At 66.6% G+C, this 16,724-nt stretch overlaps 1 protein-coding gene across 50 annotated transcripts in view; it reads right to left on the reverse strand.

The window, feature by feature from the left end:
* The window catches only part of GSE1 (Gse1 coiled-coil protein), a 412,190-nt gene that overhangs the window by 10,055 nt on the left and 385,411 nt on the right, over positions 1–16,724 (reverse strand). For 26 of the 50 annotated variants that reach the window (XM_084959220.1, XM_084959219.1, XM_021093710.2 and 23 more), the window contains 7 exons: positions 11,834–12,033; positions 6,876–7,048; positions 6,320–6,517; positions 5,705–5,896; positions 4,986–5,299; positions 3,783–4,107; positions 776–1,389 (listed from right to left, as the gene is read on the reverse strand). In XM_084959220.1, the coding sequence (XP_084815346.1) occupies positions 776–1,389; positions 3,783–4,107; positions 4,986–5,299; positions 5,705–5,896; positions 6,320–6,517; positions 6,876–7,048; positions 11,834–12,033 (2,016 nt within the window). Of the gene's footprint in view, positions 1–775; positions 1,390–3,782; positions 4,108–4,985; positions 5,300–5,704; positions 5,897–6,319; positions 6,518–6,875; positions 7,052–11,833; positions 12,034–16,724 lie in introns of all 50 variants that reach the window. The other 24 variants (XM_021093712.2, XM_084959218.1, XM_021093709.2 and 21 more) reach the window with 1 other exon arrangement.

Raw genomic sequence — 16,724 nt, forward strand, 5'->3', positions numbered from 1 at the left:
AGCCCGAGGCTGTCTACACACCTGCTCCCTCCTGCTGCAGTCACCTGGGCCCATTACTGGGGTCAGGGGGCACACATACACTCGGGTCCCAGCCCCTCAGAGGCACAGAGTGCGCACGAAAACTCGCGTGCAGAGAACAGAACCCTCGCACCCAAGGCCGCACTCCAGGGCGCTACCCACTGAGAGGAGAGTCACGCTCGGGCCCTAAATCTACCCTAGACCAGCAACCCAAGACTCACTCGGCCCGAGCCCTGCTTCTGGTGAAGAGGCTGAATTCACCACTATGCCAAAGAAACCGGTCTGGAACTCCGATCCCTCCTGGTCCAACAGGGGGTGCGGGTGTGAGACTGCCACACTCCCCCTGGCCGGGGGTGGGCAGGAGAGGCAGCCAGATGCCCCGCCCCAACCCCTGGCGATGCCCACCTGCCTGTGACCGTGATGGAAGCCCGAGAAGAGGAGCCCCCGCTGGGCCCGGGGCTGCTCTCAGCTCCTACACCCTGTCGAGCTGCACTGTTAGCATTTATGACTGTCTCACTAATACGTCTCTGCTCATTTATTAATCGTGCGTGTCTGTGTCTTTACAGACAGGCTGGGACTGGTTTTGCGGGTCAGTTTGCGCTACAGCAGGACAGGCGAGGAGTCTGGGTCCAGCGACACAAAGGCCGCCGAACTTGCGCCCGGAGCTGCTAAAACCCCAGACAGCGGGAGAAGGGAGCGCCCAATGTGGGCACAGGCTCCCCAGACCGGGGGTCGGGGCCGCCCAGGGAGACCGGACCTTTCTCCTGCGCCTCCCGCCGCCTGCGCTCCTCCAGGTCCAGCTTGCTGACCAGCCTCCGGCGCTGCTGCAGGAACTCGTCGTAGATGTAGGCGGGGTCGGGGCCCCGCGGCGCGGGGGGCCGGTAGGGCGAGCCGGGCTTCAGGGGCCCGGCGAGCTCCCCAAAGGGCACTGGCTGGGCGAGCGAGGCCCGCGGCTGGCCCAGGACCGTCTGGGCGGACTGCTCGAGCTCGGCCAGGAAGGGCCCGGGCCCGTGCGGGAAGGCCTGCGGCTCCAGGCTGCCCGCCTCCCGGGCCGGCGGCTGGTACTTGTCCAGGGGGGTGGCCTCGCGCTTGCGGGGCCCCTCCTCCGCCTTCTCCGGGCCGTAGACCCTCTCCACCTTCACCAGCGGGACGGCCGCCGGGCGGCTGGGCTCGAACGGCGCCGGGTGGCTGTGCAGGGCGTGGCTCTCGGGGGCCCGCCGCGTCTCCAGCGCGCTGTCCATCAGGGACACCGGGTTCCAGAGGGCCGTGGGCACGGAGTGGTGCTGCGGCTTGGGCGAGATGAGGGGCGGGGGCCCCCCGAAGTGCTGCGGGGGGTCTCGGCTGCCCGGCTCGTGTCGGTTTGGTCCCGGCCTAAGGAGTGAGCAGAGCGGCCGTCAGTGACAGGGGCCCGGGCACAGCAGCCGCCCACCAGCACCCAGCTGCAAGGCAGCTTCCAGGGCATCCCAGACCGGAGTGCCCTTATGCAGCCGGAGCCAGGGGGGTGACCAGGCCGCCTCTGGGCCACTTCACCAGGCTGGGGGTGGACGTGGCTTCCACCCCACAGCACAGGGACCCACTCTCTCTGCAGGCAACTCGAGGCAGGATCGTGCAGAGCGGCTTTTGGGAGCACACGTGGCGCTCCAGACAGGCGCTGCTTGTTGAGGGCACAGAGACGGGCTCGGCCCCGGGTGGGCTGCTCCATCCTGCTTCTCAGCCTGACCTTGTGACAGCTCACTTCAGCCCACCACTTCCTGATTTCCCACGAGCTCCGTGACGAGAGACCCCATCTTTATTGTCCACGGGGAGACCCGTTAGAGGGACCAAGACATGGTTCTGGCACCAACGGCAATGCCCTGGCACCAACGGCAATGCCCTGACACCGCGAGGGGCAGGCATCCAGGGTGGGCCAGCCTCCTCTCTCCCCACTGTGCTCGCACACGGCAGCAAGGCACCAGCCTCCAGGGTCCGGGCGACCCGCTTCCCTGGAGGCCCTCACCGCCAGCGTGGGCCTGTGCCACTGCTGACCCCCGGTGGTCCCTGTCAGAACTGCAGGGACCCCATGCAGCAGCTGAGCCCAAAGCGTCTTCAAGGACCCGGCTGGGGCTGAGCACGAACCCTCACGTGCAGGCAGCGAGGGAGCCGAGTAGACTTCCCATCAGACAAGCACCTTTGCCTCAAGCTGAACTAAGGGACTCTTTGCTTGGTGCATTTAAAACAAAATTCGGCTTCCAAATTCCCAGTTGGGTGCTGTCTTCCCCAAGTTGACCTACTTCCTTAGGGAAAGCTCCGTGCTGCCAAGGTGACCGGCCAGAAGGGGAAGGGACAGAGGCCACGGAGCACATGACCAGGCTCTCAGGGCTCCCCCTGCCTGGCTGGGGGCGACGTCTAACCACAGCCGCCCAGGCTGCGGCACCTCCGCTGGGCAGACCCAGAAGGGAACCGCGTCGAGACGTTCCGTGTCCTTAAGTAACAGCAAAGGAGTAACACCCGCGAGCGCGGTAACTATTTCACGCACTGGCGTCAAGCACAGCTTGGCTGTGTCCAGCTCGGGGCACAAGGCCCTGGGACCATCGGTTCACACTGCCAAGGGGGCCGTCCAGGCAGGGGCGCTATTTGCCCCCAGGCCTGTAGCAGGTTCTACGGCAGAGGCCACCCCTGCTGGGGACAGCAGCGCACAGGCCCTGACAGCTGTTCTGGGGTCCCGGGGCCCCCAAGCAAAGGAAGACATCCTCAGGAGTGGTCAGAGCGCCCTGAATTTACCAGGAGGGCTGGGCGAGTGCTGGCTGCTCCCCCAGCCCCGGGGGGTGAGCAGAGAGGGCAGCTCACAGGCAGATGAGCCAGTCCTTGTGTGGCCTCAAGTGGGCCCAGAGAAGCGAAGGGACAGTCTACAGAGGGGACCTCACTGCGGCCACACCAAGCAGAGCAGGCCAGAGGCTGTGGGACACCCAGCCAGGGGCCCGGCCATGGTTTACTCCCGGTTACACCCAACGAGCCAAGCAAATGCCCTCAGCACCCTACTCAGCGGATGCAGAGGCAGGGCTGCTGGATGGGCCAGCTGCACCCGTGACAGCCAGAAAACCCACAGGTCAGCCCACAGCTGGACCCAGACAGCGCCACGGACGCCGCGCTGCAGAGGCGCTCGGAAGCCCTCCCGCTCAACCTCCTCCATGCACAAGTGAGGAAGGGGCCCCGAAACCAGGGCCCCCCAGGCCCGGCTCTCTCCACCGCCCTGGCTGAGGGTCTCAGCCCAGCTCTTCTGATAGAGCCCTGCAAGGACGGAGGGTGGGGTAGGGGACGCAAGGTGACAATCAGGTCAACAGGCGGCAGCAGCGAATCCCCAGGGTGGACAGAGGCCCAACTCACAAGGTGTCTACACTAGGGGTCCTGCCAGGGGTCCCAGAGGTGGGCACAAAGGCCTCTGGGAAAATCTTTCTAATGGGGCTGGGGACTAGGTGTGTTTTTTTTTTTTTTTTAAATTACTAAAGCAATACAATGAATTTTTTTGTTTAAAAATTAAAGGCAGTTGCCATCTCATTTAGAAAAATTTGGGCAGAGGGAGTGGGAGAGATGTGATTATTAACTGAAAAGTCCCTCGGCCTCTGCAGGGCCCCAGGGTCCTGCGTGGGAGGGGCCCGGGCTCCGGACCCAGGCGCCCGCGAGCAGCTGCTCTCCCCGCTCCCTCTGCTCCCTCCTGGGCGAGACTGGCGGGGGTGGCAGGGGCAGGGGCGGCGAAATGAAACCTCAGCGGCGGTGCCCGGCCCCACCTGGCGCTCTCAGGCCTGTGCTCCGTCTCTGCAGGCGCCGGGGGCCGGCCCATGTCCAGGTGCTGCTCCAGCACCTGCTGCCGGAACTCGGACACCTGCGACTGCCGGTCCTCCTTCTCCTGCCGCAGCCGCCGCTGCCGCGCCAGCCACTTCTCCTCCTCGTTGGTGCGCTGGATGAGCAGGGCCGTGGCGGCGCTGCTGCCCGGGAGCGAGAAGAGGCCATGGTTGGAGAGGAGGCTGGGCACCGGGTGGTGGGGAGTGGGCGCCGGGTGCAGGGGGTGCTGCACGGCCTTGGGCGCCTGCAGGCCCGCATCCTTCAGCTTCTCTGTAGGGGAGAAAGGCCATCACAGCGGGTCTCAGCCCTCCGCCCTGCCTGGGCTCTGGGAAGGGCGCTGCCCTGCAGCCACGGCTCAGACACGAAAGCTGCCCACAGATGCTCCTGCATGCAGGCCTGGCTGCCAGGGACAGCGGCAGGCCTTGGGGTGGTCAGCTGAGCCTCCTGGGGGCTCGCCTTGTCCCGAGACATTCCTGGCAAGGGGTGCGGAGCAGGCTCATACCCCCTTGGCAGAGCAGACTCAAATTTGGGGGAGCCACGCACACCAGCAGTTAAACTCGCTATTATTAAAAGTGAGATTATGTATACTCACAATGAAACAAAATATGCCTAAAAACTAAGGTTAAAAAAACACTCAAGGAGTTCCCATCGTGGCGTAGTCGACAGGAATCCGACTAGGAACCATGAGGACGCAGGTTCAATCCCTGGCCTCGCTCACTGGGTCAAGGATCTGGCGCTGCCGAGAGCTGTGGCGTAGGTCTCACACGCGGTTCAGATCCTGCGTTGCTGTGGCTGTGGTGTCGGCTGGAGCTCTGACTGGACCCCCAGCCTGGGAACTGCCATATGCCATGGGTGCAGCCCTAAAATGCAAAAAAAAAAAAAAAAAAAAAAAAGCCAAAACCCAAAACCTCCAAACTATCACTTCCTAAGGTTGTGGCTGCATGTTTCTGTGGCACACATCGTGGCAGTTATCTACGTCCATGGCATCTGTATCACAGTCTCTCTTCTCAGCTCCCTAACCTGGGAATGTCACTCCTGCCGGCTCCCGGTGCAGGGACCTCAGGCTCATTCACAGCCGGACACTGACAAGGTCAGCCGGGCTCTGGCCGGGGGCAGCGCCCCGGGCACAGTCCCCCCGCCTTGGGTACCTGCTCGGGTCGGGGTCAGCTGCTCGGAGGGCTTGCCGCGCTCCTCGGTGGCATGGCTCCGCAGCCCGTGCAGCTCGGCCACCGGCAGGAAGGCCGGCTCCAGCGCCTTGGCGGCCAGCAGCTCCTTCTCGCGGGCGCGCTGCTGCTCCCGCTGGCGCTCCAGCTCCCGCTCCTTCTCGCGCTCGCGCTCCAGCTCCTTCTCGCGCTCGCGCTCCTTCTCCCGCTCCCGTTCGCGCTCCTTCTCCCGCTCGCGGTCGGCTTCCCGCTCTCGCTCGCGCTCCCTCTCCCGCCTCAGCTCCTCGTCCATCTGCAGCCTGCGGGGCACAGGGAGCCGGTGACCTCCACCGCGGAGGGTGCGGGGGCCGGGACCGTCCATCAGGGAGAAGCCCCCGGGGCCAGACACCGACACCTGAGCCCAAGGTTTTGGCGGGAGACCCCAGCGTTCCCCTGGAAACAGTGCCGGGAGACGAGCCAGGTTCTGGTTCTGCTAACACGCCTACGAACTCGAAGGCCCTTAGATCAAAAGCTGTGTACAAACTCCCTTAAGGCCCCCGGGAAGCTCACAGCCTGGGCTGGTGACTCAGGACGCAGCCTCGCTGGGCACCAGCCAGGACCTCGGAGCACCCGCCCTCTGCCCTCGAAGTGAGGGCAGCAGGTGCCGAGGAGCCCGCCGGCCACGCCCAAGGAGCCGAAGGCACCTGTCCCCGGACGGGGCTTACCTCTCGGCGCTGAGGCTGGACATCCGCTCCGAGTGCAGCGCGGCCAGGGACGAGTGCGGGAGCTCAGGCGGGTAGCGGACCCCGGAGAGGTGGAGGTGCACAGCTGACGGGTGCAGCGGGGGCAGGGAGCCGGGGGCAGGGATGGGGTAGAAGGGGGACCGCAGGGCCGACAGGCAGTAGGAGTCGTCCATCCTGTGCCGGGAAGACGGGCCTGGTGAGCACTGCCCTTCAGGGGAAAAAGGCAGGAGCAGCCCGACTGCCAGGTGCCCCGGCCAGGGACTGGGCTGCTCCGAGCGCGCTGGGCAGGGCGGGCGGCCGCAGCGCCTCCCAGAGGCCCTGGAGACAGAGGCACGTCCCAGAGCCCCTTCCTCGCGGAGACTGATGGATGCCAACAGCTCGGCCCAGGCTGGGTGGAGACCCACAGCCTAACTCAGACCCGTCAGCAGGACTCGGGGAGCAGCCACGCAGAGCGGTGGCCCAGCACCGTCTCCACCGGGGGTTCTGACTGGGAACCACGTGCCCTGCATTAACAGTTGCACGCTGCCGTTAAGGGAGCTGGGGAGGGGGCAGCTGAGAGGGGTGAGCCTTCTGCCGGGACGAACTCCTAGGGCTCACCTGAAGGCTGGGTGAGGGAAGGGGTGCGGGGCCAGGTAGCTGGGGTGGTAGTAGGCAGCGGCGGTGGCCGGGTCCAGGCCCAGGGGAGGCAGGGAGGACACGCGGAGGTCCTCGGTGGTGTGGTAGGGCCGGAAGCTCCTCAGGTAGTCCTCGGTCACCGAGCTGGGGGGCACCACATGGTGCACGGGCCGCTGGAGGCTGCAGGTGGAGAGACGGAGGTGGGCGGGGCTCCGGCGCCAGGCTGGGAAACGGGTCAACCTCCCTGTATCCCACTCTGCATCCCCCTCCACCCTCGACCCCCTCTCAAGGACGGGGCCTGGCCGGAGGCCCAGGGCACAGAGGTGGGCAGCTGCTGCTACCTGGGCCACCCTGGCCCCTTGCGGTCTTCACCAGAGGGCCTGCCACCCACAGCCCAGAGGGACCCCTGGCGCAAAAGTAAGGCTGGGGGTTTAGGGTTGGCAGGTGACGCTGCCAGCCATGGGCTCAGCATGGAAACAGCCAGCAGGTGCTGACGGGGTGACCACAGCCCCACCCCAGGCCTTGAACCCAAACTTACTTGAGCGGTGGGAAGCGGGAGTCCTGTACCACCGAGCTGGGGGAGATGCCGAAGGGGTAGGGGGTGCTGAGCAGGTGCGAGGGGATGGCCGGGCCCCCCGCCTTCTCCTGGGGCAGCGGGGGCTCCACAATGAGGCGTTCCCGGCCGCTGCTGCTGCCCCGAGAGCCAGCGTCCTGCTGGAGGACAGAGCAGCGCATCAGGGTGTGGGCAGGAGGCTGGTGGCCGGGTCAGATGGCGCCCACGAGGCTAGCCAAGCCTTCCTCCAGACCCAGAAGAAGGGGCTGGCTTGCAGGCACGTCCTGGAGCTGTCCCTTCCTGACATTGGCATTCCTCCCAAACCTGCGGCACACGTGGCGCGGGAGGCGGAACGGAAGGAAGACAGGCAGGTCTGCACTGGAACCACCTGCAGCCTATTCTCCCCTCGCGCAACCAGCATGGACCCTCCAAGATCCTACGGGGCCACCAAGACGGGGGGGCCCGGGGGACGCAGCAGAGCAGGGCCACACCAGCTCCCTACTCAGAGTTGGGCCCAGCAGCCTGGGAAGAGAGCTCTGCGCTGCAGCGGGAGTGACAGAACCACCCGCGGCCCCCGCCCACTGAGCATCAGGCACGCACAGCCATCCCCACGTCCCCTGTGCGGACAGCCACCGGCCCGCATCACAGACGCCTTGGCCCTGGTACCCACAGAGGACGTGGCCGAGAGCTGGTGCAGCCCCCCCAGGCTGAACATGCCAGCCTTCCCCCGACAAACCCCCGGGCACCCAGGCACCGAGCAGGCAGCCGAGGGCCCTCAACTGGCCCGACCCGTGGGGACTGTGGCTGTGGCCTGTCTCCAGGACAGAGAGCAGGGCCTGGGGCCTGGCCAGGGGTGGAGACCCCAGAAACCAGGAGGGGCTTCCCGGAGGCAGCAAGGGGAGGAGCCGGCCCCTGCCACCCCTGGCCACCAGGAGGTACGTCTGCATCCAGCTCGGAGAAAGCAGACCACGGAGAGGTATGTGGCCAAAAAGGAGCCCCATGGCAGACGCAGGCGCTTAAGGGCAGCCGGGGGGCCCTCGCTCTGGATTCCGGAGCAGCCGCCAGCCCTGCTCAGCCGGCAGTGAGGACCTCGCCGGCCCAGGCCCTTCCTCGGCCAGATGGACTCGGGTGTCGGCTGCTCCTGATCAGCAGCAGCAAAGCAGGGCCTGGACCCAGGTCTGTGCGCCCGGAAGCCCTGGAGTTTCCAGCAGGCGGGCCTTCAACACCAAGAGCCCCTGTCTCCAGGCTGAATCAGCACATGTCTGGCCATGGCCACCGTACACAGGGCGGTGACAAGAGCCTGTCCCCATCTGACACCCTCTCTCTGTCCCTCAGCCCTGCGCCCCGGCTGCCCCTCCTCCTCCAGCCGGAGTCGGGAGTGGGGTCAGCAGGGCCCCCGCTTCACCTGCTTCCCCATGTGGGTGGCCAGGGACAGACCGCACGGGGCCCCCCGCCTCACCCCCATGATCCGACCACCTCCACGCTGGCAGAGGGCGACACCGCGGAGCAGGAGGGCCCATCCATCAGGCGTATTTACCAACCACGCGGGGCCGGGCGGCGGCCTCGCCTCCCCGCGCCCCAGAGGACAGCCGCGATCAGTAATTGAAGGAGACAGGCCGCTGATTGGAATTTTTAATGAGCGGCAACATCTGTTTCCTCCCCACGTGTCAGCGCGGCCCCTCTGCTCACGGCGAGGTCCCCGCAGGGCGTGGACTCCTGTCTGCCCTCCCAGAGGGGCTGTCACGAGGGAGGTGTCAAGGGGACCACATGTGCACCGGCCCTCAGGTCAGGGTAGGGGGCCCAGAGCGCCCCCCGCAACCGCTTCTCCTCGGGTCCGGGGCAGGGTGGGCTCCCGTCTGGTCCTGGAGACCCCAGGCGCGTCCCGTAATTGCCCCATGCCTCAGTTTCCCTGTCTGCTGATCCCAGGAGCAGCTCCCAGAGCAGCGGGGACACATGCACAGACGTAAACAGGGGTGGGGGGCGTTGTCACACAGAGCAGCTGCCCCACCCAGCGCCAACCGTCACTCCCCGCGACATTAACGTCCAGGGGCTGTTTTCAGGTCAGGCTGGCTGGCCCCCCTCCCACCCCCTCCCTGCCTGCTGGCACAGGGCCAGGCCAGCACAGAAGGCCCTGAAGAGGCTGGAAGCTTCTAGCTGCTTCTGGCCTGCCCCTCCCTGGGGCCACAGGGGGGTGGAGAGGCCCGGTGCCCGAGGTCTTGCGGCGGGGGGGGGTCTTGACAAGGGGCAGCATGGCCCTCAGACGCTCTCTGGATGGGGACACAGTACCTGGAGCCTGAAGCCCCCTTGGTACCAGGGCAGCTCCCACAATAATGCTGAGTCCTGTGCCCACAGGACACGGGGTGACCTGGGCTCAGGCTGCCAATGAGGCCCCCTCCTCCCCTCCCAGCCAAGGGACTCCACTGTCAGCCCAGAGCAGCGAGGTCCCTGGAGGGGGACCTCCATTTGAGGACCAAGTCTGGGGAGGAGCTCCAGGCGAAGCAGGCTGTCGTCCCCTGCTTCCAGCACTGTTCCCCGAACCTAACAGCAGAGCCAGGGGCCCCAGCTCAGAGACGTCCCCAGAAGCCCCCTTCAAGCCTCAGCGGGACAAAGCCCTGCTTGAAGGCGGCTGGGCCAGATGGCACCTTCCCAGCCTGGCCGCAGGCAAACAAGGAGCTGGAGAGGCTGGGGGAGGGGTGGGCCGTGGGCAGGGGGAGCCCTCGGGCCAGACCCACGCCCCCCCCCCCCAAGCTGGAGCCCCACCAAGCTTACAACAGGCACCTGGGAACGAGGTCAGGAGAGCGGGCCCCGGGGTGCAGCCCCCAACCCAGGGCGGGCCCGGGAGGCTCAGCTGGCCACCCCAAGGCCCGACACGGTCCCCGCAGCCAGGCCCGCACTCAGGAGCATCTGGGGGCAGCTGTCAGTCTGAGCGGCGGCTGCAGGCGCAGCTGGGGCGGCGGAGGGAGGGCGGGCGCGGGGAGGGCGGGCAGCCAGCCCTTCCCTCCGCGCCGATGGTGCTGATCGCAGAGGCTGCCAGCAGGCAGCCGGGCAGACAAGCCCCGGGAGCCTCAGCACAGCCGGTCACCACGTCCCGCACAGCTCCCGCCGCCCGGGAAGCACCGCTGACCAGGCGCAGCCGCCCCCACCGCCCCCCGCCCCCCGAGCGTGGCGACTCTGGGAGGCGACGCCCTCTCCTGTCCTCACATCTCTGCCGAGCCCCCTCCTCCCCCGCCGCCCCCTCGAAGGATTAAATTCTCTGCGGAGCCTTTGTGCGGGAGCCGAGCAGCCGTACATCATCCGCTAATCCAGCTCCCTGCCCGCCGGCCTCCCTGGTGGCACCCGTGTTTCATTAACCGCCGCCGTGGTAAATGGCGGGAGCAGAGCCACCGCGGCCCTGTCTCTGGGGCCGTGGGGACCTCCGAGAGGGCCGAGCTTGGGGGGCAGAGGCCCACGGCCAGGGGGGGCAGCTGCTGGGCGTAGGGCACAGAACCAGGGGTGCGTCAGGACCCAGAAACCACAGGGACCCAGTGAGCTGGGGGAGAGTCAGGTGGTTAGGCCCCAAGGTCAAGGCTGAGTGCCAGGTAGCCGTGGCCCCTCTGGAGGCCGGAGAGCCTGGTAAAGACCCCTTGTCCCCACCTGAAGCCAGGACTACGGTGGCTCCAGTCCCAAACCCCTCTGGCCAGTTCCACCCACCAGGCCCTGCCCAGTCCCTCCTGCCCCCACACTGCACAGGGGGGAGTGGGAAGGACACCAAGACAGCAGCCTCTTGGTGGCACGGAGCCCTGGCCAGGCGACAGTCCTGGGGGGTCACAGCCAGCAGGGGACCGGCCTGTAGCTAGTTCCCCTAACTCAGGAGATGCCATGGGCATCCTTGGCAAGAGGGCGCCCACCTCCAGGGCAGAGAAAAGCCAGACCCTGAGCCATGACGAGGCGGGGTCCTGATCCCTCCCACACCCGACCCAGAGAACTGGCGAGAGTTCTATCCTCCCTCACCCCTCTTCTTTGTGGTTTAATTAGTATTTCCAAGTGGTGCTAACCCTCTGGGAACCCTGCAGAAAAATCCAGGAGAGAAGCAGGCGGGCAGTGACAGCAGTCTTAATTAGGAAGGGCCCCTCCGGGCGGGAGCGCAGGTGCTGGCGGGAGCAAGGCTGGCCAGGTCAGCCGGGGGCAGGCGTAAAGGAACAGCGCCCAAGGCCACCAGCTCCTTCTGCACAGCCAGGTCACCTGGGCAGTGCACACCCAGGGAGCCCCCAGGTGTGGGGAAGGGCTCCCGGGGCAGGCGGGCTTCAGAAGTTCAGAGACAGGGAACCATGGCCTGTGAAAACACGGCTGCCAAGCTCCCTATTTCAAGACCTTGTCTGTGCAACAGATAATAATAACAGCTATTGTTTATCAGGTGCTCATGATGTGCAAATGCCACTGAAAGCGCTCTGCCCCGCCCTCCCCCCATTCCCACACCGGCGCCCCAATCTCCAGGACCACGGAACGCAGCTCCATGTGGAGACAGGGTCTCTGAGGAGACGACCAGGTTAAATGAGGGCCCTGGGGCGGGCCCTGATCCAGGACTGGTGTCCTTGTAAGAGCAGGGTCGGGACACAGACGGGCACAGAGGAACGACAGGCCAGGGCGCAGGAGACGGCCGTCTGTGTGCCACAGAGAGAGGCCTCAGCACCCGACCCGCCCGCACCTGGATCTGGGGCCTCCAGAACCAGGAGAGAACACATCCGCTACTCGAGCCCCGTCTGCGACGTCTGTCGGGGCGCCCCAAGGCCACCAAGCCCCTGAGTTTTCTTAACAGCGCACAGGCCTCCCAGGCAGGCAGGGAAACAGGCTCGGGGGAGCGCGCCGAGGACGCGGGCTTTCAATCCTGAAACCCAGCCCCGCCCCACGGGGCCACCTTCCCAGCGCCCGTGGCCACACGTGGCCGCCACCCCGCCCCCACTCACCTGGCGGCTCTCGCTCCTCCAGACGCCATTGACCGTCTTGGTGGGGGCGATGGTCACCACGGGGGGCGTGCTGGGGACGCTGTGGCCCCCGGGGGGGACGATGATGGGGCCCATGGGCACGCGCTTGGGCGTGCTGGCCGGGGAGCTGTGGTTGGTGGCCGGAGAGGACACGGGGGACGACTCGCTGCTCAGTGAAGACCCTGTGGGAGAAGGAACAGGCGCCTGAACAGGTGTCCCCACCCCGAGCAGCCGGCCAGAGGCCAGGCCGTCGCTCAGCCACCCGGGCGCAGCCTCCCCTGCCCAGAGCTGCCCCCCGCCAACCCTCGCCCCGGGGTGGGGGGAGAGCATGGGGTGGGGAGGCAGGCAGGGCCACCCCCTCAGACACAGAGGGAGACTGAGCCCCGGAGAGCAGGTGGTGTGGCTGTACGCGACAACCCAGGTCACATGGGCTGATGTGTGTCCCTGGGAGCTCAGGGTGACCGGGGCACGGCGGGGGGGGGAAGGAGGGGACTGGTCTACCTGCCAGACAGGCGGGATCTGGCCCCCAAGAAGAGGCAGGAGCTGCATGAGAGGGTGTGAGCAAGGGGGCTGGGACCAGACCCCCGAGGCGCATAGAAGGGCCCAGAGGCCCCCCTGCTCGGAGGTGCTCCAGCAAAGGATGCTGACGGCAGGATGGGGGGAAGGGAGACGTGGTCGGAGCTGCTGGGCGGCCCGGCAGGGCGGGGAAGAGGCGAGGGGGCAGCCGAGGGAAGCTTATTTTTTCAAAAGCGAATGCATTTATTCTCAAGTTTTAAACACTGGGTTGTAATTCAGCCTTTAAAGCATGGAGGTTGGTGGGTTTTAGCACAAAGAGCTGCGCAGCCATCACCACCTTCGGATCAAACCCGTGCCGCTCAGAATCACCTCCGGATGCTGTGGCTGCAGGGGCGGGGCTGGGCGGGGGGGAGTGTGCGGGGCCTGCGGGGGGGCCGCGCGTGGAGGGGTGGGTTTAGTTCCAGGCGGCTGCAGAGGGCGGTGGGGGTGGGGGTGGGGGTCGGGGTCGGTGGGGAGGGGAGGGCTGGCAGAAAAATCCCTTTGGGTCCCAAGGGAGAAGGCGCCCATGTGCAGCCACGATGGCCTCAGCTCCTCCCTTGAGGGGTGGCGGAGAGGGGCCACTGTGCACGAGGGGGCGACAGCCTGCAGGTCCGTCTACTCCCCCATCCCCAGCAGCACCAGGCTCACTCTCACAGCCCCGTGCGTTTCTGGTCCTTGCGACCGAGGCACATCCTGGCAGGGGCAGGGGAGAGGCTCTGGGGGCTGGAGCTTGGGCCCCTGGAGCTCGGCTGTTTGGGGGTCCCCGAAAGCCACGCCCAGGCCCAACGAGGCTCAGCTGCGTCACACTCACACCCCACCTGTTCTGGGCTGCAGTCTGGGGAGGCAGGAGACCCCTTCACAGACCCAAGGTGGACCCCGTCCTTATCTGAGAGCCGCGGAGAGCCCCAGGGCCTGTGTCTGGGCCAGGCCACACGGAGACTCCCAGATTTTATTACCGAAGAGCTTGAATGAGTGCCAGACACCGTGCCCCCCACGATTCCGGGGGCTGCATGAGCACAGGTGGCTGGAGGGGGCGGAGCTGAGACCCAAACACTTCTCCCTAAGGCCGGACTCGGGGTGCCGGCCTGGGTCTGGGAGGGTCCAGACGCTGCCGAGAGTCCCAAGCAGCAGCCTCACACATGCTCCCCTCTGGGGCCCCACCGGGCAGCCTCGGCAGGAATCCCACTTGAGGCACCTGCGGCCCTGGGAGTCGGGGAGGAAGCGGGAGCCAGCGCGGCCCCCTCTGCACGCAGAAGCCCCCACCCTGGCCTCCTCCCTGGACTCTGTTCCGAACCTGCCTGGGTCCCAGGGCCCAGGAGCCTCGTCTTTTCTCCACACCATCTCCAGCAGCCGCTCTATTACCAAATAAAACCTTTGCTTGAAGGGAGGCAGGGTGGCCTGCAGCGCAGGCTGCTGTTTGGACAGTCCTCGGGTCCACGAAAGCACAGCCCCTCCCTCCGCCCCAGAGGCCCCGACCAGCCAGGTGCGGGCTCAGCAGTGGGACCACGAGGTAGAGGAGCTGGACGCCAAGGCCCCACGGATGTTGGGACAGAGCTTTGCCCTGAGCAAGGTGCCCCCATGGGGCCCCTTCAGTGTGGCTCCTTAGGCTTGTGCACAACTCGCACAACTGTACAGGGCAGCCCGACGGGGAGACAGCCAGTTCAGCAAGATCAGTTTCCAGCCAAGCCGCTTGCAGACCTTGGGAACGACGCCCAGGCCAGGCGACCCCTCGCCCCTAGCTAGCTCCCATCCATCAGTGCCTGGCCAGCTGGGCAGTGAGGGGTCCCCTGGGGGGGGCGCCTTTTCCCCAGGTGGATCTGCCAACCACAGCCTACACACCAGCAATTCTGCAACCCCAAGCTGGCAGGGCCAACCACCGAGACAGAGCACGGATAAAGATCCCAGCCACGCCACCCACTAGCTGAGCAAGCTCCCTGCCTCAGTCAGATGTCATCACACCCTGGGGGACAGCCGACGGGGACAGACAACGTTGGCTGCACTCCTTTCCCAGTAGGTTAGCCTCTGAAGTTTTGAAAAAGCTGCCTCTGCGGGAGGCAAGTGGCAGGCTGACCTGGCCAGTCCTGGGGGGTGGAGCTGGCTGCTGCCTTCCAGGGCGACAAGCCGACACAGAGAAGTCCCACCTACGCCCTGGCCTGGCAAGGCGACCCAGCAAAGCAGGCGGCTGTCCACCTGCCAGGCAGCCCCGGTGGGAAATGCCCACCACGCCCACCAGCAGCCAGAAGGACACAGAGGCGCGTTCTTGGGAGGGAGCACCCCTGAGGGTGGGCACGGAAAGCCACCAGCATGGCACCCTCGGCCACCAGGTGGGAGGACCTACTGCGTGCCCAGCCTGCACCCTGGGCCGTCCTGTGTACCGCCTGTGGGTGGAGGGAGGTGGGTGCATGGGCTCTAGAGCAGAAAAAGATAGAAAACAAACACACGCAGGGCTCCCCAGTCAGGAGGCTGTGCTCCTTGGTGGGGGGGCAGACGGAGGGGAAGCCGGGAGCAGACACGTCCCGACCGCAACAGCCCAGGGGCCACGCGGTCCCTCAGGGCCGCCTGCCCCCACCTCTCAGATCCCCCCGCCCGGCCGGCCTCCGAGCCCCCACCTGCCGCCCTCGCTCCGTCTCTGGATCAGCCTCATTTCTAAGCGCTGGGGAGGGAGGAAGCCCCCCGAGACGCGGCGCGCCCGCCCCGGAGGCCACGGGCAATTAGCAGCCTGGTCCCTCGGGCGGGTGGGACGGGCCGTCACTCGGCAGCCGGATCGATCCCTGACCACGCGCCCGCCAATTAGCGCGCGCTCGCCCCCGACCCCGTGCTCAGGGCGGCCGCGAGGAGGGCTGCGGGGCCGTAATTAACTGGGGTGTGCGGCGGGCCTCGGCCAGACGCGGGGACGCAGATGACAGCCGCAGAGCGCTCGGCGTCCCCTCTGCTGTCTGACCTCGCGGATTAGCGCCCGGGGCCGCCCGGGCACGTGTAATTAACAGCTGAGACCCCAAAGTCGCCGAGAGGGGAGTGGGCGTGAGGCCGGAAAATAAAACGGTGACCTGGCAGCAGCCCCGTCAGCTTCCTAGACCCGCACTCAACCAGCCACACAAACAATCCACACGCGCCAACGGGATGCCCTTAACAAGACTTCAGCACGCCACGGGGGCGGGGGGGAGGCTGGGCCCCCAGCAGAACCCCTCACATGACACGCTGTAGAGTGTGGGGAGCAAGGCCGGTCCCTCTGCCGGAACCACTGCACCCCACACGCTGCTAGATGGGGAGAGGGGCAAGGCCAGGCCCCGTCGCCAGGGCCCTCTGGGCACAGCCCTGCGCTGAGTCAGGCCGCCTTGCCCGGGAGGGACAGAGCAGATGAATGGACAGTGACTGCCTGGCATCTTCCCTGAAACAGGGCCCTTGGGACGCACCAGTGGCCGGAGCTGCCAGAGCGTCTCAGGCTGGGGGGCAGCACGGTAGTGGGGGGCCGGCTGGAGGGGCTGTGACAGATGCTGGAGCGAGAGGGGCCCAGGCTTTCACACGGAGGCGGGGAACGGGGTGGGAAACCCGCAGGACTCCCCGCAGGCCTGGCACCGTGGGGACACTGGGCCACGGCACAAGCAGGACTGAGGGCGACAGCACCACCAACCTGTGGGTTCGGGGAGAAGCCTCTGGAAAACAGTGGCAGGGGCAGCGCACACCCACTTCCCTTCCTGGCGGAGGCTCTTGTGCCCAGCCTGATGGACCCTCCACAGCTCGGAACAGTCGGAGCCATGCCCGCCCGCTGTCCTCCCGTCAAGCTCTCACCCCACCTCTGCCACCAGCAAGTCTTCCTGCCCCCAATTTACCGTCACTAGACCCCAAGCAGCAAAAGCAAGGTGGGGGCCTCTTGCCCCGGTGGGGTGTTGCCCACCAGCCCTGCCCCCCCTCCTCGAACCCTTGCCAGGTGGACAGAGAAGGGGGAGCTGCCGAGGACACGCCCCAAGCCCACGCCTGTGCTACGGGACAGATGCGGCTGCAGGCACAGGGGACACAGCCGTGCGCCACACACACAGGTGGCCAGCGTGCCAGGAGGAATCTGTGCTCCCCGTGCTCGTTTGGCTGTTTTCTTCGAAAGGGACCAATGTCAGCAGAGAAGAGGAGAACCGCCCCGGCCTCGCTCGGGCGGGTGGTGTGGTGGCCCCACTGGTGGGCAGAGCTGCACCTGCAACCTCCCCAGAGGGAGGGGTGGCCCCTGCCTCGTTCCCGGCGGCTCTCGGACCCCAGGGTCACCAGACCTGCCTGCAAGGCCAGCAAATGCCTCGAGGGCACCGTGTTCTCTCTCAGCCGGGCTTGA

Source organism: Sus scrofa, chromosome 6 (genome assembly GCF_054392235.1).
Source record: "Sus scrofa isolate SSC_HxYL_T2T_F1_AM1 chromosome 6, Sscrofa_HxYL_maternal_Yorkshire_Landrace_v2.0, whole genome shotgun sequence".
NCBI lineage: Eukaryota > Metazoa > Chordata > Mammalia > Artiodactyla > Suidae > Sus > Sus scrofa.